The 25,702-nt window shown below is 40.2% G+C and overlaps 1 protein-coding gene across 6 annotated transcripts in view; it reads left to right on the top strand.

Annotated features, from left to right (window-relative positions):
• Nucleotides 1–25,669, top strand: part of cdkl5 (cyclin dependent kinase like 5) — a 36,614-nt gene extending 10,945 nt beyond the window's left edge. The window contains exons 4-21 of one of the 6 annotated variants that reach the window (XM_020637934.2): nucleotides 5,740–5,785; nucleotides 5,880–6,016; nucleotides 6,407–6,527; nucleotides 6,877–6,936; nucleotides 7,793–7,883; nucleotides 10,722–10,824; nucleotides 11,851–11,937; nucleotides 12,509–12,589; nucleotides 12,739–12,914; nucleotides 13,909–14,762; nucleotides 15,525–15,865; nucleotides 16,454–16,555; nucleotides 16,854–16,956; nucleotides 17,805–17,940; nucleotides 18,941–19,046; nucleotides 19,753–19,914; nucleotides 20,877–21,119; nucleotides 22,137–25,669. In XM_020637934.2, the coding sequence (XP_020493590.2) occupies nucleotides 5,740–5,785; nucleotides 5,880–6,016; nucleotides 6,407–6,527; nucleotides 6,877–6,936; nucleotides 7,793–7,883; nucleotides 10,722–10,824; nucleotides 11,851–11,937; nucleotides 12,509–12,589; nucleotides 12,739–12,914; nucleotides 13,909–14,762; nucleotides 15,525–15,865; nucleotides 16,454–16,555; nucleotides 16,854–16,956; nucleotides 17,805–17,940; nucleotides 18,941–19,046; nucleotides 19,753–19,914; nucleotides 20,877–21,119; nucleotides 22,137–22,544 (3,357 nt within the window). In that variant the 3' untranslated portion in view covers nucleotides 22,545–25,669. Of the gene's footprint in view, nucleotides 1–5,739; nucleotides 5,786–5,879; nucleotides 6,017–6,406; nucleotides 6,528–6,876; nucleotides 6,937–7,792; nucleotides 7,884–10,721; nucleotides 10,825–11,850; nucleotides 11,938–12,508; nucleotides 12,590–12,738; nucleotides 12,915–13,908; nucleotides 14,763–15,524; nucleotides 15,866–16,453; nucleotides 16,556–16,853; nucleotides 16,960–17,804; nucleotides 17,941–18,940; nucleotides 19,047–19,752; nucleotides 19,915–20,876; nucleotides 21,120–22,136 lie in introns of all 6 variants that reach the window. The other 5 variants (XM_065952812.1, XM_020637933.2, XM_065952813.1 and 2 more) reach the window with 5 other exon arrangements.
• The last annotated feature ends 33 nt before the right edge of the window (nucleotides 25,670–25,702 follow it).

The following is a 25,702-nucleotide window of genomic DNA, read 5'->3' as shown; positions in this document are numbered from 1 at the left end:
TGCGGGCGAGTGACAGTCACAGCAGATTCATCAAGAGGAGGAGAGCATAAGAGATGGGAAGAGATTATTTTAATGTTTAATGTGGCTGAAAGTGTTGTTTCTCAGGGAAAATTAACATGAAGCAAGAGAAAGACAAATCTTTTCACTTTTGGACACGTTTTTCTTTTCACGTTTTTTTTGGTTTTGTAAATTGAAAAAATCCTGAGCTCAATAGCAACAAGTCAAAGCCTTCTAGTGTAGCAGATGAAAGGGAATTCAAACCTAACTTCAGTGAAACCCCTTTTAGTTTGAATTTAAACGTGTTTTCATTAAGGAGTTCTGGGGCTCTTGCTGTTTGCTCTGTGGTCCTTTTTTCTCCTATAAATATAATTTATGCATGTTTACTTCGAGGCTCCACATTTGTCCCTTGTCCAAGAATTTCTGTCAGCGCTATAGCTTCATGAAGAATTCAAACGAGCCATGAATTATATACATTGAGTGAGATTCGAAATATGCAAACGCTTGCATTATGGAGCGCTGTGAACGATATAACATGGTAGGCAGAACATAGACGTACAGACAGAAAGCTGCAGTCTTCATCATGCAACGTGTTGAAATGGCAGCAACTCGCTGTGAATGTGAAATATATTGTCTCATTTCAATTGTCAACTCTTCCCATGTCTATCTGCTATGCCTAAGTGTTTTCTCTCCTAATAAGGTCTTTAGCAGTTAAAGTTAAATGCTACAATTTTGCAAGAAGGAAGAATTAATATACAAATATTTAATTTAGAGGTATTGTGGTCTTATTCCTTCCTTTTTCCATTCCAGTTCTGACACCCAGACTTTAGTATTGGCTGATTGAAAGTGCTGCTAAACACCTTGCTGCTGCTGTTGTCAGGTGTTTCCATAATAAACCTTATTGCTGTGCAGGCTGCTGTTTTTGGAGAAAAGAAACAAGCTGAGTTTTTTTTTTAAAGGGGGATAGAAAAAGGTTATTTGATTGGTGTGTGACTGCCAATTCCTCATATCAGCATTGTAGGTGCTCTGAAGCATTTCCGTTGATAGAATAAGTGTCAAAACATCTTTGGTTTTTCTTAATATGAATTACTCAACTTGCTTATTTGTATGCAAATTCTACGGAGGTTATTAAGGTTATTAAGACACAGAAGCCTTTGGTTTCTCATTATGACTTCTTTGTTGTGTCAAGAAAGCGCCAGGACATTTGCACAGTAGTGAAACCAGTGTGAAATATGAAAGTTGAGAAATTGGGCTAATTAATTAATTTAAGCTTGATCAGTTTTGGCCTAATTGTGATACCACTTAGAGAAGTGTGGTTATGTTTAGCACGTTCTTACAGTTACACTATGTTATTAAAAAGTGAAATGCTACATGTTTCCAAGTGCAGGGGAGTCATGTTCACATGTAGAGCCAGAGACTGAGACCATGGCGATAAAGGCTTTTAAGCTTTGCTGTTAGAGAGCAGTTATTTTTACTTTTCTCAGCTGGAAACAGGGCAGGAGAGAGCGGGCTGGCAAAGGGAAGAGAGAGAGACAGAGAAGCAATGTGTTAAAGTGTGTGTGTGTGTGTGTGTGTTCAGGAAAGCAGGAGATGCAGAGGGAGGTATTGGATATGGAGACCATGCTGATGGTAAATGGGTCACCCTGTTAGGAGTCTACAGCAGACCTGTGTGTGGTGAAGGGGGAGCACTGACACAGAGCACTGGGCTCAGAAAAACAACCAGGTGACCCAGAAGAGACTTTGACTGTAGTATGAAGAAATACAGTGTATTTAAATGGTGCATTTCTCTAGTAATAATGTATTCTGTACAATACAGTCCGTGTTTGATGGAACATTTAATTAGCCGAGCGACTGTGCGCCTCGGTTTGTGCAATGTTCTGCCACTTTATGGAAGTGTTGTGTTAGCGTATGTGGGTGTGTGTACGGAGGCTTATGTGTTATCTTGAATTTGTGTTTTTGGAGAGACAATAGCTCAACCTACAAGCTAGCCAGTGTTTCCTGGTGCCTATACTGTATCTCTGTGCTGTATTATAATACAGGAGTGAAATTTCAATTAAAAACCAGTCCTTAGAAAATGAATCAGACATTCTTTGTGAAGTGATTAATGGCTTTCCTCTTATCAGATATTTGTAAGTGGAATGTTTTATTTTACTGCGTGATTGATAAAACCATTGATATTATTAAGTTATTAAATGAACGATATTGCTTCTTCGCTTGAGTTGTTTTGTCAAACTTCGATAAAAACTTGACTGTTTATCTTGATTAAATCTTCGACAAATTAAAGGTCAAATTTGGGTTTAGGTGGATTAAGTTCTCTATTCTCATTTGTGTTTCTTCCAGGAATTAGATAAGTGAACCTCTCAATGTAAATTAATTTGTACAATTTAGAAACTGTAGCAAAATTAGGAGATGCAAATATAATTTTTTTTCTCATCCAGAGAGTTAAAAAATGATCACCTGAAGAAGACCTCTAGTCGAAACGTTGTGATCTATTAAAACTTTTTGTGGCATTTTAGCAAGTTTGCGGGCCTATCTTAATCTTTAATGCAGACGGTTACCAGAGATAACAACATTCATCGTATTTATACAGTGCCATATACTTCTCCTCACTTTATATACAGGTTATTACTTCCGCCTTTTGTGATGCCAATATTGTGAATTCATTGTTTTTAACAAAAGTCAATTTTTTCGTCATAGGTCTCTTACCTTGTTAGCCGACAATTTATAAATTAAAAGCTGTTTTTTTTACCTTTATGTTTCCATCCCAAATAAATATGACCTGCCTCTTAACAAGAAAAAGTCAGCAAACAAGCTCACATCATTTATTTAGGTGCTGAGTCGAAACAAATCACTAGGTATGATGCAAACAAAGACTTGCAACATTATGGCTCCCAAAGATATACTTATTTATTTGCTATGTGCATTAAGGAACACGTCAATTCGAGCCGAGTCTTTGTTTCTCTCATAACTAGTGCTTTTTTAACAAGACACATAAAGTTAAATTCACACAAATGTAAAGGAAAAAGTTACAAAATCATACAGACATACGAGTACAAACAGGAGGTAAGGAAATGTAGATACAGTGATAACAAAAATGGCCGTAAGAAGACAAAGTCATTAGAAAACCGAGAGATGGACTATTCATGAGTAAAATAAATAACAAAAACTTTATTTAGTTTCATCAATACATTTACAAAATGGGTTGGAAGAAAATAAAGAAAAGGATGGTTGCACTTGAGGAACAAAAAAAGAGTTATTCCAAATCGCTCTGTTAATGGAGCCCTTTTATGGAAAAGTCCTTTAAGTCCCATTTAGCACACTTATAATTAGCTTCTTTATTTAACAGACGTTTCATATTATTAGTGTGTGACAGCAACAGCAACACTGTTGGTGTCGGCGGTCTGTTCATTGCATTCGATATGTCACGTCATATTGAAACATTGATGACAGATGGTCGAGAGGAAAAAGAGAAAACATTGGAGCTTTACTTCTCTGAAATGTCACAATAAAGACCTACTCATGTCCTAAGCAGAGAATTAACAGGCTCGAGGCTATTTTTAGGTGTGCTGACTTAACAGTGGCTGCAGAGGTAAATCAGTGGAGGTCAGAGACATCACATCTCATCAGCAGCATGTTGCAGGATGCTGCATCAGAACTGATGCTGGAAATGTTGAATGTGCTGTATTTGTGTTGGTATGTGTGTGTTTTATCTTGCCTGGTAAACACAGTAAATCTCCCGGTTTGATGTTCGGATTGACTTCCCCTCACTGGAAAATGTATCTTTACTCTTAGGATTAAGGGTTTGTTCAAGATGCAAATCTCTGTTGTTTGATTTCATTCTTCTCCCAAGTGAACATCTCTAAACAGACAGCTTTGTATTAAAAAGCAGCTGAACAATTGTCTTGTGTGAGCCAGAGCACTGCCAGTCCTCACTGCATGGCTCTTCTTGACACTGAAACTGACTCTGTTGTCTGACCCTCCTTAAACAAAAGGACCTTCAGAGGAACATTAGTGCAGCAGCCAGGATGTTGTTATTCTCATTAATCTTCCTCCATCACTTCAGCCCCAAGGTCCAACATTAAGATCAAATTAACATGTTTACATTGACTCAAGCATGTTTGGACACAATGTACCGATGGAGTTCCTCCAATAAATTTGATGTTTATTCATCTCCTATGAAAGATTATGTATGACAGACTCTCTTACTTAAGAAACAAGGTACTTTCTGTTCTGGATTTGTTTATTTTTTTGAAGATTCAAGAAGTCCAGCAATTGATATTGGAGAAGCTGTTCCCCTTTAACCAGGGCTCGCTAGCATAATAGTGGTTCATATAATCAGGGTTCTTCAGCATAGTAGTGGTACTGTACTATGTGTTTACTGATGACCTGAACCAGGGCAAGCACATGAAATGATTAAAGTAATGGACCTAAAACTGGGGAATGAGGAACATCTTGGATGAAGTGGGAAAACAGAAAATGGGATTTTCCAACAAAAATAGTTTATATTTCAAAGACTAACTACCTTTCTTAAGAACTACATACACCGTGAACTTGCTGGGAAACAATCAAATCTGAAAGATTTTTAACCAATATTTCATATGTTTTGTGACACAACAATCTGACAACCACAAATGCAGTAATTTAAAAGAATGACTAAATCAATCAAGAAATAATGGTAGGTGCGTCTTAGAGAAATAGTGTTTTATAAAATTGCAACATTGACCAATAATAATGTCAGGTGTGAGACCAGGTCATATATAACCTCAGTAACCTCCAGACCAGTGGTTTTTAAACTGGTGGATCAAGACCCAAAAGGGGGTCGCAGAGCTGCTTTCAGTTGGTCGCTAATGTATGTATAACTTTTCATTAAATAAATCTGGTTGGTTGAAAATGAACTGAAACTTTGGTCACAATTCTTTTATGAAGGAGTTGGTTGGTTGGTTGGTTGGTTGGTTGGTTGGTTGGTTGGTTGGTGGTGGGTGCTGAGGCTGTACTAGTTAAAAACCACTCGTCCAAAACACACGTCACTAATCTTAAACCAGATATTTCCACTGCACCAGTGTGTGTTTGCAAGTAACATCCTCGACACCTTAAACACAGTGCTGTGGGGGTAAAGATTCAGGTTCATGGTAGAGCAACGCTTGATCCAAAGGAAACTGGACTTTGTTAAGGAAGACATTTCAAGATCTTCAACTAAGTCCAGTTGCCTTTCGATCAAGCTTTGATTCATGTGCCTATATCGACTGATGTTTAAGCCATGTGAACATAAATAAATAATCCCTTTAAAGAGTTTGGTAAATACTTAATGCTTAAACCAGAGCTTTCAGCTGCAGCACAATGTTTGAAGCTACTATAAATCCCAGAATTGGCAGCCAACACCGGCCTGTTAAAATTTAGCAAGGTCAGTCAAGCAAGCTGCAAGAACCTGAGGAAGATGCATATTAACTATGCTCAGGATGTGCTGTTTTCTGTTTTGAAACAATTTAAATAAGAGAACCGGCATGGCTTTGATGTAGGCACTGACAGTAACTTGGGCACTTCTTAATGTAAATAATACACCATTTTGAGCATCTCCCCTTCACCTTTTTTCTAGAAATGCTTCATTAATTTCTGATCTGTCAGTGTGTTATGTTGTATGTATTTTTATATCTATTAATCTATGTTAGAAAGTTGCAGAGGTCTTTGTTTGTCTCAGTAAGTTTTTCTTGCCTTACCACACCTCACATCCTTGTGTCGTTACAGGAAACCAATGAGCTGGTGGCCATTAAGAAGTTCAAAGACAGCGAAGGTGAGTGAGCTGCTGAGGGAGGGAGGAAATGATGGAGTGAAAAAGGAAGAGCTGAACACCTGTTTTATGTCTATCATCGCTCATTTCTGCACAGAAAATGAGGAGGTCAAAGAAACGACTCTTCGGGAGCTGAAGATGCTTCGGACGCTGAAGCAGGACAACATCGTCGAGCTTAAGGAAGCTTTTCGCCGCAGGGGGAAACTCTACCTTGTCTTTGAATATGTTGAGAGGGTACGCCTACTGACACTATCATTAATATTTAACTGTTTTTGGACACATTCACTCTAACATTACCTCTCTAGTCTGATGTATCTGGACTCAGGATGCTGAGACTGCTCAGTTAACTATAAAAAAAAAAAGAAGGCATCACCATGGCAACATATGAACTATGCTGCTGGTGAATAATGGTATTCCCCACTGTGTTGCCAGGGTTTCCAGCCAAGTGTTTATTTCATGACTGATTTTCATACTGTAATCTAGTCATCATAGCACGGCGTCCCCTTTCACTCCCAGTCAGGGTTTAGAAAAGGAAAAAGGAACCCGGGAGAGGAATCCCCGTGGTAATAATCATCTTCAGCAACCCTAATCTAGCCGATATTGTATCGTTGGTGTTGTTTGCAGAACATGCTGGAGCTCTTAGAGGAACTGCCCAACGGTGCACCGCCTGATAAAGTCCGCAGCTACATCTACCAGCTCATCAAAGCCATCAACTGGTGTCACAAGAATGAGATAGTACACAGAGGTGAGCGTATTTATAACTAGATTCATGTCTCTACTAGACAGACAGATAGATAGACACTTTATTTATCCAGAGGAAAATTCAAAGCATCCAGTAGCAGCTTACAAAACACACATGACATGAAACATTTGTTACATATGACAACACCCGCTGTTGATTTGATTTCCACTTTTAGGAGATGTTTAGGGAATATGTGTCTCAGACTACATTTTAGTAGATAAAATCTTTAACAACATTCATATACCACACTCGCCTATTTTTCAATGATTTTTTTTTTTTATGTATGTCTTTGTTTTATGTGTTTGTTTAATGAATGACATGTAAAGCTATAACGGCTTTTTGTCTCTTTCAGATATCAAGCCCGAAAACCTCCTCATCAGCTCGGAGGACGTCCTCAAACTCTGTGACTTTGGTGAGTCTTTGGTCTTCTCCTGTTCTTCCCAGCAGCAGTATTGGCATGAGCGATTAACACGTGCAATGCAATGAAACCATAAAGTCTCTGCACATTTTCCTTGTCAAATAAAGGCAGCTGCTTGTAAAATCTGTCTTGTTAAATAATCCTGATCAGCTTACAGTGATTTATTAGACATACTGCTGTAAGTGCAGATTCATCGTGATCAGGAAAAACCTTCTTTGATTTCTGCAGGTATATCTGGATTCCATTTTTTTGTTTTTTTTGGACTTTGTCAACTATTAAAATAGCCAGCATTAATGTGTCACCAATTCAGGCTTTGGGAAGCAGCAGACCAGTCCAATCAAATGTCCTCCATTACTTGTTATCACAATGAATCTGTCCGTGGTATATTTCAAGAAAGTAAGGTTAATGATTTCAAGTTTCCCAGGTGTGTATTCTACATTTCAAGATGCAAAATCACACGGTCAGTTAGCTTTGCATAATTGGCTAATGCAGCCTAACTGAGTCGGCTGGGGTGAGATTTGTTTGTTATTCACTGTTGGAGCAGGCGTTCTGTGTATTGTGAATTTTCATGCTTCAAATTGACTCTTTTCTCCAGTTATCTAAAGCAGGGTCTCAGTCTGCCAGCAGTGACAGAACCAATTAGAGCCTGGTCACATAAGACGACGAGCATGTTGTTACTGAAGCTGTCCAAACGATTTGAGAGCTGATGATACTTTATTCTGACTAGTGGGATATTTATATCTTCGTGTGAAAGACTCTAACTTGTCTGCATATTATGACAGACTGCTGGATGTCTAAATGCACTCCGAGCACTGGGTGATTTATTTATTTTCATGTTACTCTGGCTCAGGTTTTGCTCGTAACCTGTCTGAAGGAACAGATGCCAACTACACTGAGTATGTGGCTACACGGTGGTACCGCTCGCCGGAGCTGCTGCTGGGGTGAGTCTGTGTTTAAGTGTGTATGAGTGTAGGAGTCTGATGAGTGAGAAACAAGAGAAGAGAGAAACAGACCTTATTCTGTTGGTTTTTGCAAATCATCCTCAGCATTTTTTTATGTTTTATTTTCTCAGAGCAGTGGAAGGGAGGAGGTTTTTCATAAGATTGATTCACATAAGGACCCACAGATCCATCGTTTTCTCCCTCAATAACTAGTCCAATACCACAGTTTGGGGTTTCAGCTGAAATGAAACTCAAATCCTATCATTGTTTCAGGTTTCAAAATCTTTCAAACTCACTCCAAAACCTTCTAAAAAAAAAATGTAAATATATAAAAGTAATGGCTAAAAAGACATATATAAGAGTAAAGGAATTTAAATATATATTTTTTAAATATATCAATTTAAAAAGAAAGAAAACAAACCCCAGGAAAAAACACACATACCTAAAACAAAAGAAAACAAAAGCACCGCCTGGACCCCCTGGTTTATCCTAGAGTTGTATGATACCAAAGAAAATTCTGTTTGGCCATAAAAACTGTGAAAGAAAAGTGTAACGTTGAGTTTACTGCTAAATGTGCCTGAAATGATGCCGCAGACAGGTAGAATATAAACTTGTAATGGAGCGGTTCAGGTATGTATGCAGGATAAGTTACAATGTTGGAATGCATCGGTTTTCCTCCCACACCCTAGAGACATGCAGGTGGGTTAATTGGGGATTGTGACGACTCTGTGTTGTGAATGTGAGCATATATGCAGTCTCTATGTGTCAGCCCTGTCATTGACCCTCCTCTCGCCCACTGTCAGCTGGGATTGGCTTCATCTCCCCCTCTCAGACACCCTTAAAGATAAGCCAGTGTAGCTAAAGGATGGATGAACGATGCAGCTGTAAAAAACACGGAGTCTTGGCTAATACTAGATCCATTACATAAGCTGCTAATGAGGAACTGGTGTTAATACTGACCAGCGGATTAGTGCATTTTTATCCTGAGATCTAAAAATAGATACATCAACATGTCAGGGTAATATCAGGCTCATGGTTTCCTAAACCTCTAGAGATCCATGAGGGAATTCAAGCAAGTCCTCAAAAACAAGCAGCAGAAGTTACTCCAACTTAAACATGGGAGATAATAACTGTTCTGCTATTGGTTCATTTTTCAACCCCTCACATTCAGTGCAGATTCAAGTGTCTAGTCATGATTGTCATACTGGCAGTTTTAGATGTAGGGATTCTTTTCAAGTTGTAGAAGAAAACTGAATTGTTTGGTTGACCTAAAACTACAAATGATTTTTTCAGTTGCACAGTGTTCTGAAAAAATTTGCAAATATAATCAGACCAGCCGTTAAACACCCAGAGATTAAAATATATAACAACTCTGTAAGAAACAGATTGTAGAACTGTATTGCATTGCAGGCACAGACAATATGAATGAGAACATTTTGTACATTTGTACATTTTGTACTTTCTGTCTGTCAATGGCTTTTTGGTGAAATTACAGGAACATGTATTTGCACATAAAAAGGTCATTTAGCATCACAAAACTCTTTTATTTATTTAACTCATTAGACTGTATATGGACAACGTGCCTCAACATTTTCCCATTTGACAAATATGAAGCCAAAATTTCCCTCTGATAGGAGCTGACATAATGAACATTTGGAACCAGAAGGATCGGCAGGAAGAGCCGCTGTAATGACACCATGCCACTTCTGCAACCAAAAAAAAACATTTTAAAATAACAAAGGTCCTTCCTGTCAGTGGTTTACAGCAGAACAGAATCCTGTGTTGGTTTGAAGCCGACACTGGCGGTTATTGAACTTCAAGGACGTTTTCCCTCACCGTTTATGCTACACTCTGCTAATCTGGTGCACACGGCGCCGCAGAACAGAGCCGCCAATCACGGCATCTTATAACTTTTTCTAACATCAGATAACAAATAAAAAAAAAACTTCTTAGAAAACAAATCAACATGGTGATAAATATAATGAGGAAACTGGGTTTGAGGAAAATGTATTCGACGTGCATTTTGATTGTATAGTTTATCTGTTAACATGGGGGGGGGGGGGATATGACCTATTCTGCTGCCATCTTTTGGCTTCACTTGAGGTGAGGTATTCGGCTGTCCATACTAATACAATCTGTGGTTGAGTCACATAACCATTTTTTGTAATTGTTTTTGTAAATTGTTAACCATCTTCATCTCCATTGTTTTAATTGATATTATTTGGCTTTCATCTCCTCCCTCATAGGGGCTGATTCACCATCTACAACATTACGACAGAAACCACCGTACCCTGAGATCACATTTCTGTTTCGCAGTTGTTGTCGTTGCTCATGTTGTTTTTTTGATTCCCTTTTGCTGCATTGAATGTCCATTCTAGCTGGGAGACAGCAGAATGTCATCTTGCTTCACTGCTGTAGCCTGATTTAGTAAATGCCCTGGAACATTTATTGAGACAGCGTTTGAATGCCGCCCACTCAAATACTCTCTCCCTCCAACACCACCGCTCCTCTGCTTCTCTGCTGCCAGATCTCTCACCATTTCTCACCAGACTCCTCCCTCCCTCCATAAACGGCTGCGTCTTTTTGAGCGCCTCCAACAGAAAGACGGCATCCATAATCTTATTTTACTGCTTTCACGGCAATTATATCATCACCCTGCCACTGCCATTACCTTGATCCTCATAATCATCTCCTCTTCATTTGGGTCGCTTCATTTTTCCATCCCTTTCAACACCATCATCATCCATGCTGTCGAAGTGACACAGTGGTCACAACACTCTTATTGACTTTCTGACGATGATAATTTTACCTCCCTTTCTCTTTCTCTCTCCATGCCAGGGCTCCGTATGGAAAGGCCGTGGACATGTGGTCAGTGGGTTGTATCCTCGGGGAGCTGAGTGACGGACAGCCCTTGTTCCCAGGAGAAAGTGAGATAGATCAGGTTTGTAATGTACTGACAGAAACTTCATCATTGATGGTTTTAACGAGAAATTAACCATTTTAAGCTGTTTTCCACATGAAAGTGGCAAATGGATGTTTGTAGATAATATCTACTTAAAGTGAATCTCTTTGAGGTGTCTTTGACTCTTCTGATGGCTGAATAAATGGTCGCTCTGTACCTGATAAAGATCATAATTAGCTTGGAATGGGTTTTTTTTTTCCCTAAAAGGACAAAATAGATTTTTATAATGTAGCATTTGATGGTGTTATGAAAAGTTGTTATACAAGAATCACAGTTACAGTCTTTTGGACTCAGCATCGAAACAACACAGCTGTGTCTATCAGCAACGAGAAGACAACATGGTGGACTTAAAAAGTCAAGGAAATGTTTGTTCATACAAATCAGAAAATCCCAAAATATGTCCACGAATTGAACAATCTGTGGGGCGGAGAAAACCCTCAAACAACCGACCTAATCCACGATAAGAGGAAGGATGAATCGACGAATACAGATCATCGTCAGTGTCTACCCAGAAAAAGTCTTTATTAATTTATTGTTTGTGTTTCATCTTTCATCAAAGCAATGAAAGGGAATGTAATGTTTAGAAACTGTATGTAAAAGGTTGATACCCACGTTTGCATATTTGCTCTCCTGATTTCATTCATTAAAACATTTAACTGATGAAAGTGTGCACCGTGTCTCCAAATGCGCTCAACAAAATATACTTATTTATAAAGCACATTTCATTACAGGTAAGCTCATGAACACAGGGGCTGAACAAACAGTCTTGCCTCTTAACTTGTGAACTGAAGGGATTTTTAGTTTGTGTTGTGAACATGTTCCTCCAGAATCAACAGTGAACTTTGATGCTCTATATTCATTCTTTTTTTCCAACCTTTTGAAGTTTGCTCAAGGACAGTTACACGCATGGTGTTAACATAGGAAGGGCTGTTGTTGTTAGTAACGTTGTGCAGTTCAGATTACTATCACATCACCAACTATGTTTCTGCTTTATTTGACCTACAGCTCTTCACCATTCAGAAGGTTTTGGGGCCTCTTCCTGCAGAACAGATGAAACTCTTCTACAACAACCCTCGCTTTCATGGAATCAGGGTAGGAAACTGCTACCGTTCATCCTTACTACAGTACAGAAGCCTGTGTTCTACATCTCCTATTCTTCTTCTCTCTCCTCCTCTTCAAATTGTTTCACCTCCTTCCCTTCTATCTCCAGAGCTCGCTCTGTCTGCCTCTCTTTCTGTCTCTCTCTCTTTCTCTCTCTCTCTCTCTTTCTTTCTCTCTCTCTCTCTCTCTCTATCTCTCTCGTGGCAATGTTCCCAGCACCATGACTGAGTAGATTACTATGACTCATGAGATAGGTGGTTGGTGTTCAGTTTATCAGCTAGCGAAAATGTCCCAGAAGACAGAGAAAGACTTTGTGTGTGAGTGTGTGTGTGTGTGTGTGTGTGTGTGTATTTGTGTGCATGTTTAGTAGTTTGTTTAGTGTGAGCTGGTGATTGATTTTGTATGATTTAAACCAAAAGCTGCATTTTTTTTGTACTGACAGGAATATCTAATGTAGTTTTGGAGTTGTAATAGTAACAAAAAAATGTTCAGTGTGGATACAAATTTAATCGTGTGTCTGTGTGTGTCTGTGTGTGTCTGTGTGTCTGTGTGTGTGTGCCAGTTTCCCTCTGTTACTCATCCTCAGACTTTGGAGAGAAGATACCAGGGTATCCTGAGTGGTTTGATGTTGGATCTGATGAAGGTAAAACACAGAAAAAATACTTAAACTACTCAAACACGATTATGTCTATTTTAATCCAGTTACAGTATATTCAACTTCTTATTCTATATTCAAATAAATAATTTGAGTCACTACCTGCTAAAGTATGTTGCCCCTTTCGCTCCCATCAGAGCCTGCTGCTGCTGAACCCCACTGAGCGTTACCTGACTGAGCAGAGTTTGAACCATCCAGCCTTCCAGCCTCTGAGACAGGCAGAGAGAGAACGACCTCCCCCTGCATCTCCCAACCTGCCGCGCTCCTCCAAAAGGAAAACGCACCATCATGGAGAGAACACAGTTCCTACAAGGTTAGAGCCTATATGTAAGCTTTCTGTTGCAGCTTCATCTTGCGATGTTCTTCCATAATTCAATTTCTACAATTCAACAATTAATTTGGCAGACGCTCTTATCCAACACAACACAAGCAAGGATCTAGAAAGGAGGAATTGACGTCAGTAAGTGTAAATTAACAGCTTTAAGTCCGATCGGACCGAGGCAAAACACGACAACGACAGCTGTTCCTCATCATCATCATCATCATCATCAATATCATTAAGTGCTTAGGTATTCATGATAGAGCTGGTTCTTTAGCTTTTTCTTAAAGGTACAGGGGACTCTGCTGATTGAATGGTGTTTAGTAGTTTGTTCCACCGCTGGGGGGGCGACAGAGGAGAAGAGTCTAGTTAGAGACTTAGGGCACTGTTGTGAAGGTTGGATCAGACACCTGTTATTGGCAGAGCATAGTGGGTGGGTTAGGGTCAGGGGATGTACACCTGGATGACAGACTTTAGGTAAGGAGCAGCAGTATTTGTCGCTGCTTTGTAAGCGAGCAGCAGGGTTTTAAATTTGATGCGAGCAGAAACTGGGAGCCAGTGTAGGGAGAGAATTTTGCAATTTGAATCCATGTCTTTAAACACTGGGACTGATTTTAGTTTATAATGTATAGTAAAAACCGTGATAGACACCTCTGTTTGAAGAGTTGCTTTTAGGAAATCTTTTCTGACAGATAGATCTCTCTCTTGTTACATCTAAATATAATGCATCATTAGAAAGCATGCTGTACCTCTGAAATGAAAATATCAGAGGAGATGCTAACGACCCGAGTTGGAATTGGAATGGAACTGTCATTGTGAGTTATGAACCAAATGCTTTTCATCCTGCAGTAATAAAAGTGAAACTGTTTAAACATTTCTTGGATCAAGCACGCTTGGGATTGTCGGAATAAGAACTTTAAGTTTAATTTTAGTTCTAAAGTTTGGTTTGTTAGTTGTCTTACAATGCTGATCTGTCTCTCTCCTCTAGGAGTCACCAAAAGAGCACGAGCCGTCGCTCCAACAGCAAAGAATGTTCCAGCCTCCCTCGCCATGGCGACCTCCATCACCTCAGCAACAAGGGTTTCCTCAACGGGAACAAGCCACCCCCCTCCAGTCTGAGTCCTCAACTCCTCCCAAAGGGCCAGTACTTGTCCCAAACCCTCAATCGTTCAGCCTCATCCAGCAAAGACCTAGCCAACAACAACCTGCCGCACCTCCTCAGTCCAAAAGACACAAAAGGCAAGACAGAGTTTGATTTCAGCATGGGACCGTCCCCGAAGCTGTCTGACCAGGGACACGGAGGGAAGTACAGCCACAGCAAATCCAGCTCCTCTCGCTCTCAGCAGCAGCAGCAACAGCAGCAGCAGCAGCAGCAGCAGCAGGCCAGCCGCCACACCTTCCTGGAAGGAAAGAACAATACCCTGCAGTCTGCAGCAGAAAAACAACATGGCCGACACACCCACAGTATGGCCGATTCTACCCATGGGTCCATGTCCTCGTCCTCAAAGAGTTCAGCCTCTTATCTCAGCCTGTCTAAGAGCCACAGCGCGCTGAGCGATTCTAAATCTGTAGGGAACCTCAGTGATGGTCGACTCCACCTAGATGACCCAAACGCCAACGCCAATGTTGGGATGCAGCCCAGTGCTCGCTTCTTCCCAGCCAGCTGCTTAGACCTGAACGCTCCTTCAGGTCCACCCGGGCCGCCCGGCAGCCCCTCTGCTCGACACAGCGATCGATCTGGACACAGCCCCGCTTCGCGTAGCAGCGGCAACGTCCGAATGGAGAGCAGCACACTGGACTCCTCGTCCAGACACAAATCCAGACATAAACCTTTAACACCAGGTAGGTTCAAGAGTCAGGTTTGTACTGATATGTCAACTTCATCCTCAACATTGTTAATTCATCCTTAATTATCATTCATCACTTATGGAAACAATAAGGCAAACTCACATCTTTTTCCAGCTACTGAAGTGTTTTGAGTTTCAGCAATGTTCAGAACCCTCTGTTAAAGATTTGGACCAAATTCAACTTGAATTACAGAATGATGTGATCAGATTTCAGTGGTTTTAGGTTTATTGTCAAGGTCACAGTGACCTTACGACTTTCCCATACTAAAGAACATGATGTCTTTGTAATGCCTGGAAGGAATTGCAAAGATATCCTGTTTATTTTGATTTATGTGTCTGAGCAAACAACACCACCAAAGATGAATAAGTGGAGCATTCCCCATGGCTCATCCTTCTCCCCACCTGTTATTCTGCTGTCCCAGGAAGGTTTTACTCACCATCACATGCTCTGCAGAGATACACAGACAAAGAAAGAGACTTGTTTTAGTATCATGTTTCTCTGTAAATCTACCGGTAAGTGTCATTTTGTGGGAAACACGGGTGAACCCATATTGCTACTCATCTTTAGTTTTCCTCTCTTTTATAGTTCTACAAATCTAGGACTGAAATAAAAGAAAGTTGATGATGTTACTGTAGACTTTACAAACTGGTCTAGGACATTTTTCACCCAGCTGATCCTTCAATATACTAGAATAATCCAGAATGAAAGATGTGATGACTGTGATCTTTTCTTTCTTCTTGTCTTCCTCTTCCCCAGAGGAGGCCGGCGCTCCGGAGCTCTTAGACCCTGGAGGAGCTGGGATGCCTTCCACACACACTCTACCTTCTCCACATGAGTCTTATCATTACGGCCTGGGCTACACCTCACCCTTCTCCTCCCAGCAAAGGCCTCAGCGCCACTCTATGTACGTGAGGAGGGAGCGTCACCGACCACACGGGGTGGAGGGGGGAATGGCGGGCCTGCCTGCGCCGGGACAGGCAATACCAACACGTGCCAGCAGTCTGCAGCTCCTCTCCCCTCAGCTGCAGCACCGGACAACCCTGACAGGACACTCGGTTAGCTCGTCCAGAGAGAGCTGCACAGATGACATGACCAGGGTTAGTGGAAGATGAAATGTTAGGGTGAATGTTTCCAATAACTACCACTAAAAACAAAAGGCTGACAATAGCACTGTTGAAGGGTTAAGACAGGATCCTTTATCTCACATGAACATCCACCTTTGACCAATACTGAATCAGAAAAATGTCAGGATAACAGAAGGTGCAGGATCCTACTTTCTTATTGCTTTTTAAGAAAAAATAGACTAATTACAGTTATTTTTAAAAAATTCAGTTTTAGGGCTGAATTAAACAAAATAATAAAATGTATATTCTGCAGCTGAATGCATGTATGACAATGAAGTAAGAATTATGATATATGTATTACCTTTTTTAAGATAAAGACAAGAGGGTCTTTTAAACTTGTAAAAAGCCAATAGTATGGATATATAATGAGGCATTTATTATTCAGCTGTGACTAGCGGGAGTGTCAAAAGGTGAATCTTTACTTTAGTAGTGCATGTACTGTATGTGATCCTGAATTGGTGTGTGTTTGCAGGGTCTGTCACTGTCTCACATTATCATTGCCTCTGCTTCATGCTGCTTTTTTAGTCTGCTTTGACCTGCGCCTGTCCGTCTTCCCAACAGAGTGAGCAGTCCCCTAAAGACTTGAGCCACCCCTGTGCCCCCATCAAAGACTCTACGAGGGACAACGCTGCTGCTTATCATACGCAGCGCTCTAAAAACGAGGTCCGACCCCCCAGACCACTTCACTGAACACAGACAGTAGCTCTTCTGAACGCTGGTTTCCATAGCTTTCTCTGTTTCTATCAGGCCAACAGCTTCACTGCACGTTGTCGCTGGTATAAATGTTACGTCACTGAACAGCTCTTAAGATTGTCCCCAATGTCTTGTGATGTGAGCCAGCGGAGAATGTGACAGCTAATGATAAGATTAGAAGAGACGTACATGGAGATTCTCGATCGTAAAGCTGAAGATTCTGATGAACTTTCTGTTTGGTTTTGTTGTGTGTGTGCGTGTGTCTTAGGTCGGGATGTATCACGACCCGCATGTTGAGGACGGCGGATCCTCCAAGGAGAACCGGATGATCTTCACTGAGTCCATGCCACGGAGAGTTGGCAGCTTTTACCGTGGTAGGGGCCAGGAATAGCTCAATGACAACATGTTTTTTTTCTGTGTGCTTCACCAGTTGCTCCTTAAGAGAAGTGAGTTACATAGGTGGTAACCATTTTAATAATTTAATTTAATTTTCCATGTAACATAAGGGTTATTGAGTTCAAGCATGTAGAACTGGTTAATTAGACTACTATTTAAATGTATGGCTGGGATTTTGAAAATTAAAAAAACATAAACATAAACAAAATGTTCACCTGATGACGACACGTAATGGAAAATCTCAATAATCAAACTTCTGTTGTTCATTTTCACTTTTTAAGTTTCTCAGTCTCAATGTAAAAGAACTGAAAGTCTCAGCCGACTGCATGTCTTCTTGGAGACTGAGACTGATAATAGGTGCATAAAGAAGTACTTCAGTTCAGTTTTGACTCTGAGAGAAAGAAGCAGACACATCCATTATATAATCCTGTTTAAAAGACGAAAGGAAAAAAAAAAACAGCTAAAAAGGACCACAGGAAATGTTAAATTTGGAAAAAAAACACAACATTTTCTTTCTGAACCTGCCGTGTTTTATTGCGTTTAACAATCATACAGGAAGTGATACACAATGAAAGAGGCAAAGAATACAACTTGGATTTATACAAACAGGACACAGTGGGATTTGGGAAATATAAGTGAAAGTAATTTAAAAAAAATAATTACAGAATCTTTTGAAGAAAACATTTTTCATTACAGATTAATGAAAATAATGAGGAAAAATGGTTTCTTTAAGCTTTGCAAACGAAGAACTTAGGGAGATCTGCTGATAAAATAGATCTATTTATTTTGTATATTACTTTCTCCGTTTTGTTTTTGTCTTCAGTCCCTTCCCCCCGACCAGATAACTCCTCCTCTTTCCACGATGGCGTCGGGCAGGGTCGAGGGCCGGTCGTACCCGTTGTACCTGGAGACCCTGTCGCCATGGCCAACCACTCCAAACGTCAGACAGCTTTTGACTGGTGAGGATTTATTTTTTTTGGGTCCAAACTGGAGCATCCACAGTTAAAAAGGTAGAAGGTCTTCCCAACTCACATGTCATTCAATTTAATTCAAATGGGCCGCTCATAGATACAACTAATCGGACAGCACAACATCTCTGAACTGTTTACAACTTAGCTGTTAGAATAAAACTGACCAGGGTAGACATGAAACCTATGTGTGTATGAAACCCGTCTTAATATCAAGGTTAGTACAAACACGTTTTGTACTGTTTACAAGAATTATTCAGACATTTATTTTACTGACGGTATTTCATAATGTTCATTGTACGCTCTTCCCCTTCACATGGTCTGTTTTGTCTTAATAAAGTCTCTGTAACTAGATGAGAGATGAAAGTCATTTAAAGTCAGATTCTGTGTTCGTGTGAATTTTCTATCACAGCTTTTTCAGATTCTTTTTTTTTTTTCTTCTCAGATTTATTTTTGGGCTATTTGCGCCTTTATTGTTGAGACAGGATATTGGAAAGAGTCAGAAATCAGGGAGAGAGACGACTTGCGGTAACGGAGCCCCAGGTTGGATTTGAACCTGGGCCGCACCACTTTCATGGGGCGCGCGCACTAACCACGATGCTCCCGTCACCCCAAGCTTTTTAAAATCATTTTTTAAAGTTTGTCACACTCACTTAGATCCATCAGATTTTTGAGTGCTTTCAGATTGTTTTGTGGTGCTGCTTTAAAATCAGAGTTTAATTCTATAAAGGTCCCAATTATAAAGAATGAAAACATTTTCAACTTTGTCTCAAGGACCTGAAATGAGATGGTTATTTCCTTTTTTTTCTCTGGGATATTTATTATCTGCAAGTGGATTATTCAAAGATCAGTTATTGTCTTCCGCTCTGCTACTTGTGTCCCTTTTTTACTCTTAAGCCCAGTAGTAACGTGGAATACGACAGATTCAGTGCTAAGCAAACTTATTATAAAACATGAATCATTTTCACAATCTTCCACATTTGTCTCGTAGGACTGCTGCCGAAGCGATGGTCATGAATCCTCCGGAGCCGATCAAAGAGAAGGAAAAACAAGGCTTCTTCAGATCCATTAAAAAGAAGAAGAAGAAGACACAAATAGTAAGATCATTTATGTCTCCACCTGTGGAAAATGTCCTTTTTTACAATGTTTTACAATGTTTGTATTTGTAAAGTAAATGGTGATCAGTAAGACCGGTGAAAAAACTTCTGTGAATTCCATCATGAAATCAAAGAAAGTATTTGTCTCCTCAGTGGTAAAAATCACATCCTTTAAGTACCTCATGATAGAATGTCAAGTCATTTTCCCGTGCACTGTCTTAAATCTTTTTTATTGTTGCACTTTTTATAAGATGAGTATAAAAATGTGTGAAATGTTTTTCTTTTGAAATGTTCTGCCTTTTTACCCATGTTTTGCACTCTTAACAATTTGCCTGTGCAGTTTGGGAATATCACAACAGTTAAGAGTCCCCTTTTTTGTGTTTAACTAAGCCAACGTGCTCGCTTGTTTACAACACATCATCTTATTTGTAGCCCTGTCAGACTTCATTGTGATGATGTGCTTTGTCATTCACTTGGGACAGGGTCAGTTCTTTAAATCAAGAGATGACTGAAATAATAACATTAAGGCCCACATTGACTTCTTCTCTATTTCATTCAACAATCAAATCTTCATACTGTAATCCAAAATATTTGTTGTGTCTATTGTTTAGTTTGATTTCTTTCAGCTGACAGAAATTGAAAGAAACATTGTTTGCTGTCGGAGATTTGTGTTGAGAGTTGTGGCTGTGCGTCTTTTGCTCCGCAGACGGACATGGAGGACGGGAGGAACCCCAGCATCAAGAAAAGCCTTTTCCCCCTCTTTAGCTCAAAGAATAGCTTAAAGCACAACTCAGCTGTCAAAGTCCTACCTGTAGTGGCCTCGCCTATGGTACAACACCAGCCTCCCGCGCCCTACCCTGCCTCACCAGTAATCTAACCTCGACACTACGGCTGCATGTTGACTCACACATGACCTACTTTTTGAAATCCTCTCAAGGGCTCGATGACTGATTGACTGTAAAATTTTCCAAATTGAAAGGATTTCAAATACCTTTTGGGGCTAATACTGCACGCTGTATGTGCATCCATTTTGTCTCGCTATAATGAATGTCAATAGCAGTCCTCCTGCATTCACATTGCATTGTAAGACATTGATTTCATGCTGCAGTGTGTGCTGTTTGTGAGGCCCACACGTCGAGACTCATCCTTTTCAAAGAAAGTATCACATGAGGGCCATGAATGCATTCAATGCCTTTGTACGCTCATGAACCCACACATGTATCTCAACTCATCCTGTAGACATTCAATGACTCTGTATTGTGCTGTATGGTAGTCCTAAAACATAGATCACTGAAGCTTATTAAGGCTTAAAGAGAAGGTCGATACCACTATCATATCTTTTAAACATGAAGCTGCAGATAGCTGCAAGTTAGACTAGCTTAGCACTATGCTTATACGTTTGGATTAACAGCCTGGCTCTGCCTAAATGTATCAGCTCACACTCCTATTGTCTCTTGTAGTCTAAGATTTGAGTAATGTCATTTGTTTCCCATCATCAGCTTCTTTAACGTTTAGTTGTTTATCAGTTTATATGTGATCTCTGACTTTTTGAATATGTTTTCTCGACCAATTCTAAATAATGAAAGGCATGAGTATTTTGTCATGTGATCCATTAGCAAAAATCTAATCAGCAGATTGAAGTCAAATCATATTTAGACACAAACATTCAGAGAATATTTTTCATATCAGTCATTGTTGATCACCATCCTCGTCTCTTTGTGACTTGTCAGCTGCTGTGAGAGGTATGCATGAAGAACCTCATCAGGATATTCATAGTGGTTTTGGGACAGCTCATAATGAAGTGTCTGTATGTTCTTTCTCATATGTCAGGTTCCTGGTAACGGACAAGAGCACATGTCCCTGCAGAGGAGCTCAAAGTCGTCCTCTCACCACGGCAGCCGACGGAAAAACCGCGAGAGATCCCGAGACAGAGACCGAGAGCGGGAACAGAGCAGGGAACGAGACAGAGAGAGAGAGAGAGAAAGAGAGAGAGAGAGAGAGAGGGACAGAGGGAGGGAGAGAGAGAGAGTCAATGACTGGCCACCAGACAAACCAGTGGACTCACACTCTCAGGTACGGACACATGGGAGATGTAAGGTCGTATGTGATTAAAGATCACAGCACCTTCTTTCACAAAAATGATGGTATTATATTTCCAAACAGCCCTTAAAGTGTGTGTGGAGTTGTTGTTATTTCGGCAACGTAGTAACCACTTTTAGGTTTGGGCAAAACACAAAAAAGCCATACAGAACCCAACAAAGAACCCAACTTAAGGGTTTTAAGTTGTTGCCTGTTGCTGAGAATCCTAGTATTAAGGTTTTTAAAAGAAAATATGTTTCCATTAATGTCGGCCTTATTATGGTATTGACATTCTCCCTAAATGTTATCCCAAGGCCTAAGTATTGAAACATGTACATGTACATGTTGGGCAAATTCTTTAAATTTAAGTTTAAATTCTCTCACTAAAATAACATTATGAACATAGCAGCATGTCATCAAAACCAGTTGTGTTAATTTGAAAGAATTGGACAAAAGGAGAGACGTTTTACCTGATAGGGACTCAGATGTGGACAAAATGTGAATGTTCTCGAGTCTGAATCTGATCCACATCTAGTAAATGTCTCAATTTGAAAAGTCTTTATTTTCCGTCAGTCTTCAGCCTTCTTCTGACAACCGTATATTTTAAATCGATAGACAGATAGGCCTTTAGACTCATCTTCTTTAAGGTCATCTGACGTTCAATGGAAGTGGACACATCAGTCCAAATACAGTTGATATCTAAAGAAACACATAATAACCGCCTCTGACACCAGCCGCAGTATGTCCGTCATCTCTGTTAAACCGTCCTCATAAGATGAAGCTTGAATTATCTCTAAGTTTCTTCCCTCACTTGGCTGCAGTTCTGCGAGAGATCAAGACGAGCACTTGACAGCAGTGGTTGCCCCTGGCAATGAAACGGCGCAATGCACGCAGCAATATAGATGCATGGATGGATGGATGGATGGATAGAGAGATGAGAGATGGGTAGACAGAAGGATGGAAACATGTATAATAGTTTTCATTTTTAGTTATTTGCTTCTTTCCTGACAGAGTCAACCCCTGAAGTCGCTCCGCCGGCTCCTTCATCTCTCGCCGTCTTCCTCGAATCAAGGACAACCTCCTCCCCCTCCCCCTGACCTGCGCTTCCAAGCCCCCCTCCCCAACCCCCCTCAGCCCTCCTCCAAACCAGTCTACCCCGAGGGTCGAGGGCACGCCGAGAGTAGGGGGCACCCCGGGGTGAGCAGCTCCACCCAGCAGGCCAAGAGCCGCAAGACCAGCTACCCTCTTCCCGGGCAGATCGAGTCCAGCTGGCACGTGTCGGCTCTGCAGCGGGCAGAGGGCGCTCAGTTCACCCCAGAACAGCTGGGCATCAAACCGGGGCAGAACGGACCCACCTTTACCCGAGCCTCCCGCACTAGGATGCCAAACCTCAACGACCTGAAGGAGACCGCGCTGTAACACCCCCCCCCCACCCCCACCCGAGTCACTTCAATTGTGTCTCCACCCTGAGAGCCTCTGCCAGACACCAACATCATGGTACTGTAGTGCAAGTTTACATGAAAACCTGTTTCACTGGATCCTCGTTTAGAAACGTAGTTCTTCTGTTGATGCTTATGTGTCTGAAATCTACAAAAACTAAACACACTCAGCAGTAACAGTGCTGTGTAGGAAATCAAAGACGGGAAAGAGGGTGCGACTGTGGTATCAGTCAAATGTTATTCTGATCTTTCCAGTCAAGGAGACACTGCCTGTACGGCCTCTCTGCTGCCATCTTCTGGCCAAAGGACGCTACAGCAACAACATCGGACAGCTGCTGTCAAACCAGTGGCCAATAAACTCAAATGTTTTTTCATGCTCTAATATTTGATAAGAACAACAACAACAATGACAGAAGAAAAAAAAAAAAGATTTCTATCAACATTATTTATTAAATGTTTATTTGTTATAAATTCAAGGATATAAGCTATAAATGACACAGTATGTAGGCTATATGGGAATATTATAAGGTAATATAGAGATAAAAGTGTAATTGCAAGAGCTTTAGTTTCGACACAGAGAAATGCATAGATATTTATGTGTTGATAATACAATATGTCACGAAAAATATTTAATAATGGTGAATGTCCTTTTTATGTTCAATTGAACAGATTTTCATGTCATATCACATTATTTTGACCCTTTTTCTGTTTTTGTTGTATTATCAGAATGTAAAAAAAAAAAATTCACAGATACTTGTTGCCCAAGTAGAAAAACAAATCTAGGATATCTACCTAGTTAAAAAAAAAAATCTGCCCATCACCTTCATGACATCAGCTCTGAAGTTCAGAGTCGAGTCAGGCTTTTTTGTCAACAGGGTTTGGTAGCAGAGCAGACAGAGTGACACTGTTAGTCTCTGTCCTTTACAAACATTAATGGCAACTTGCTTAATGTCCCACTCTTTAAGGAGCCCCACTTTGTGTTCTTCAGTTCATTCATCAGCTACAACAGCTTTCCAGCTCCATGCTGCCATGCTACTTTCGTCTACAGCCTTAACAGCAAGAAATGTGCATCAACACTTTGGTGCCCATCAGTGGTGAAAAGTGTAGCCTCTTTAGGTGACTGACTTTTCCTTTAACATACAGTGTTGAAGGCAAGTCCGGGTGAACTCTGTGAAAAGGCATACGTCACCCACAACCTTTAAGATCTTAAAGGTGAAGTCTGGTGTTTTTTATACTTCTACAAGTTAACAAATCAAATGAAAAGATCAAAAGCAACACTGAAATGAACATCCTTATACGCGGTGTCTGTATATTCAAAACCTTATATACTGAGTGTTATAGCTCTAACTCTATAAACAGCAAAAAGCGAGCAACATGGTCATACCATTGGCCCTGTAGTTAATCTGGAATCCTTCGCGCTGACCTGACGCTTCAACTGCTCCCCAGGTAACCTAATGTGTATTTAACCGCTGCTAAAAATAGCCCCTTACAAGTGCACTATTTTACTCATTTGGTGTAGTGTCTGTTCAGAACTGGAACATCCTTCTGGGTCTTGTTAAAAAAAAAATCATGTACTTTTGTCTCAGAGAGGTATTATGGAGACTCCTCTGCATGAAAAACAACAATCCTGTTCTTCATCTGATTGAGGTCATTCTGATAATGTTGGGACACTAAGGCAAGGGGGTTTGTTAAAACAGCTCTTGATAGTTCTGCAGAAATATTAACTTAGCTCAAGATGCTGCAAAGCAACATTAATGTGTGCTAGTGCATATAGCAGGTAGATGACTTAATGCTTGTGATCAAAATGCCATAGTTCTGTCGTGAAATTAGATAATAGATCAAATAAATGCTGACTATACATTTCCAGTATTGCAAAACTCTGTGTTTCAGTGTTGTATACCTCTTATTATTGTAATCATTTACTGGAATATGCTCTCATCATTGCAGCCCCTTGCCTTTGTTTCATAAAATTTGTTGAGAAATGTAGAAGAAGGATTTTTAATATCTATAAGAAAGTTATAAAATAGCACCAGACTTCTCCTTTAATGTACATGTTTACATTATTCTGTGTGCATTTAAAAAGCTGTCATCAAGGTTTACATAAATGCCTTTTGTAATTCTGAAATTGGTTTTATTAATGGAATTGCATTACAACTTTTTCATTAGAATATTTCTAGCCATGATCAGGGATGACTTCACTGAACTGGGTTCACTCATGAAAGCATTTACTCGTTCCTGACATGTGGACGATGCAAAGTTAGAACAAAACACTATTTGTGGCCTGGTCAGAATACACCGCAGAGTTTTCCTCGCAGTCTTCACTTTATTCTTTTTTTCTTCTTCTGTGGTTTTAAAACTTAAAGTGAGAAGAGAAGCTGTTATATCACAGAAACAGGGAATGGAATAAATTTGTGCAAATCCAAGACAAAAAAAAAAATAAAATCATGTTTTGTTTCTCATCTGTCAATCGGATGAAAATTCACAAACAAGAAAAATAAAAACCAATTGACCACCTGTGTGATTGAAAGCAATAACATTGACTGAGAGAGTCAGACTGAAGCAGATCGTTCTAGTCAAATCAGAGGCTAGTTAAATTGGAGCCCGATATAGCAAAGAGAAGGAGACTGTAATTGACGTTAAGTGTCCACATATAATATCAAAACATGCTCTGCAATACGTTTGTCCTTGAACGTGACCTTGGTCGGCTTAAACTGCCCCCCCCCCCCGTTGTGTATTAAGGAAATCCTGATTGTGGATGATTGTAAACGACTGCTGATGTGGGATCATTTATGGGACAGAGTGATGACAAAGCTTGCCTTGCCAGTGACCTGAAGCCTTACATTAGCTCACTGTCGAAACCCTTCAGATGGAATCGGAGGCTTCAACCCCCCCCCCGGCCCGTAAATCACATCTACTCAGAACTGAGGAGAATTTTTCTTTTACAAATATGAATGTGTTCCCTAAAACATGAGTTCCTTTTTTTTCATTAAACTGTTTCCCACTTCTTACAGGGTGTAAATAGAAATAATAGAGCGTATCTATACTGACCATTCTACTTTAAAAACGATTGGGTCTCATAATAAAAGCCAACTGTACATTTTTGAACGGCTCATATGTTTGTTTTGTATCACAGACGCA

The sequence above is a fragment of the Labrus bergylta genome, chromosome 3 (assembly GCF_963930695.1).
Source record: "Labrus bergylta chromosome 3, fLabBer1.1, whole genome shotgun sequence".
Taxonomy (NCBI): domain Eukaryota; kingdom Metazoa; phylum Chordata; class Actinopteri; order Labriformes; family Labridae; genus Labrus; species Labrus bergylta.
The sequence above is the reverse complement of the archived record's forward strand: the minus strand, read 5'-3'. Positions and strand labels throughout refer to the sequence as shown.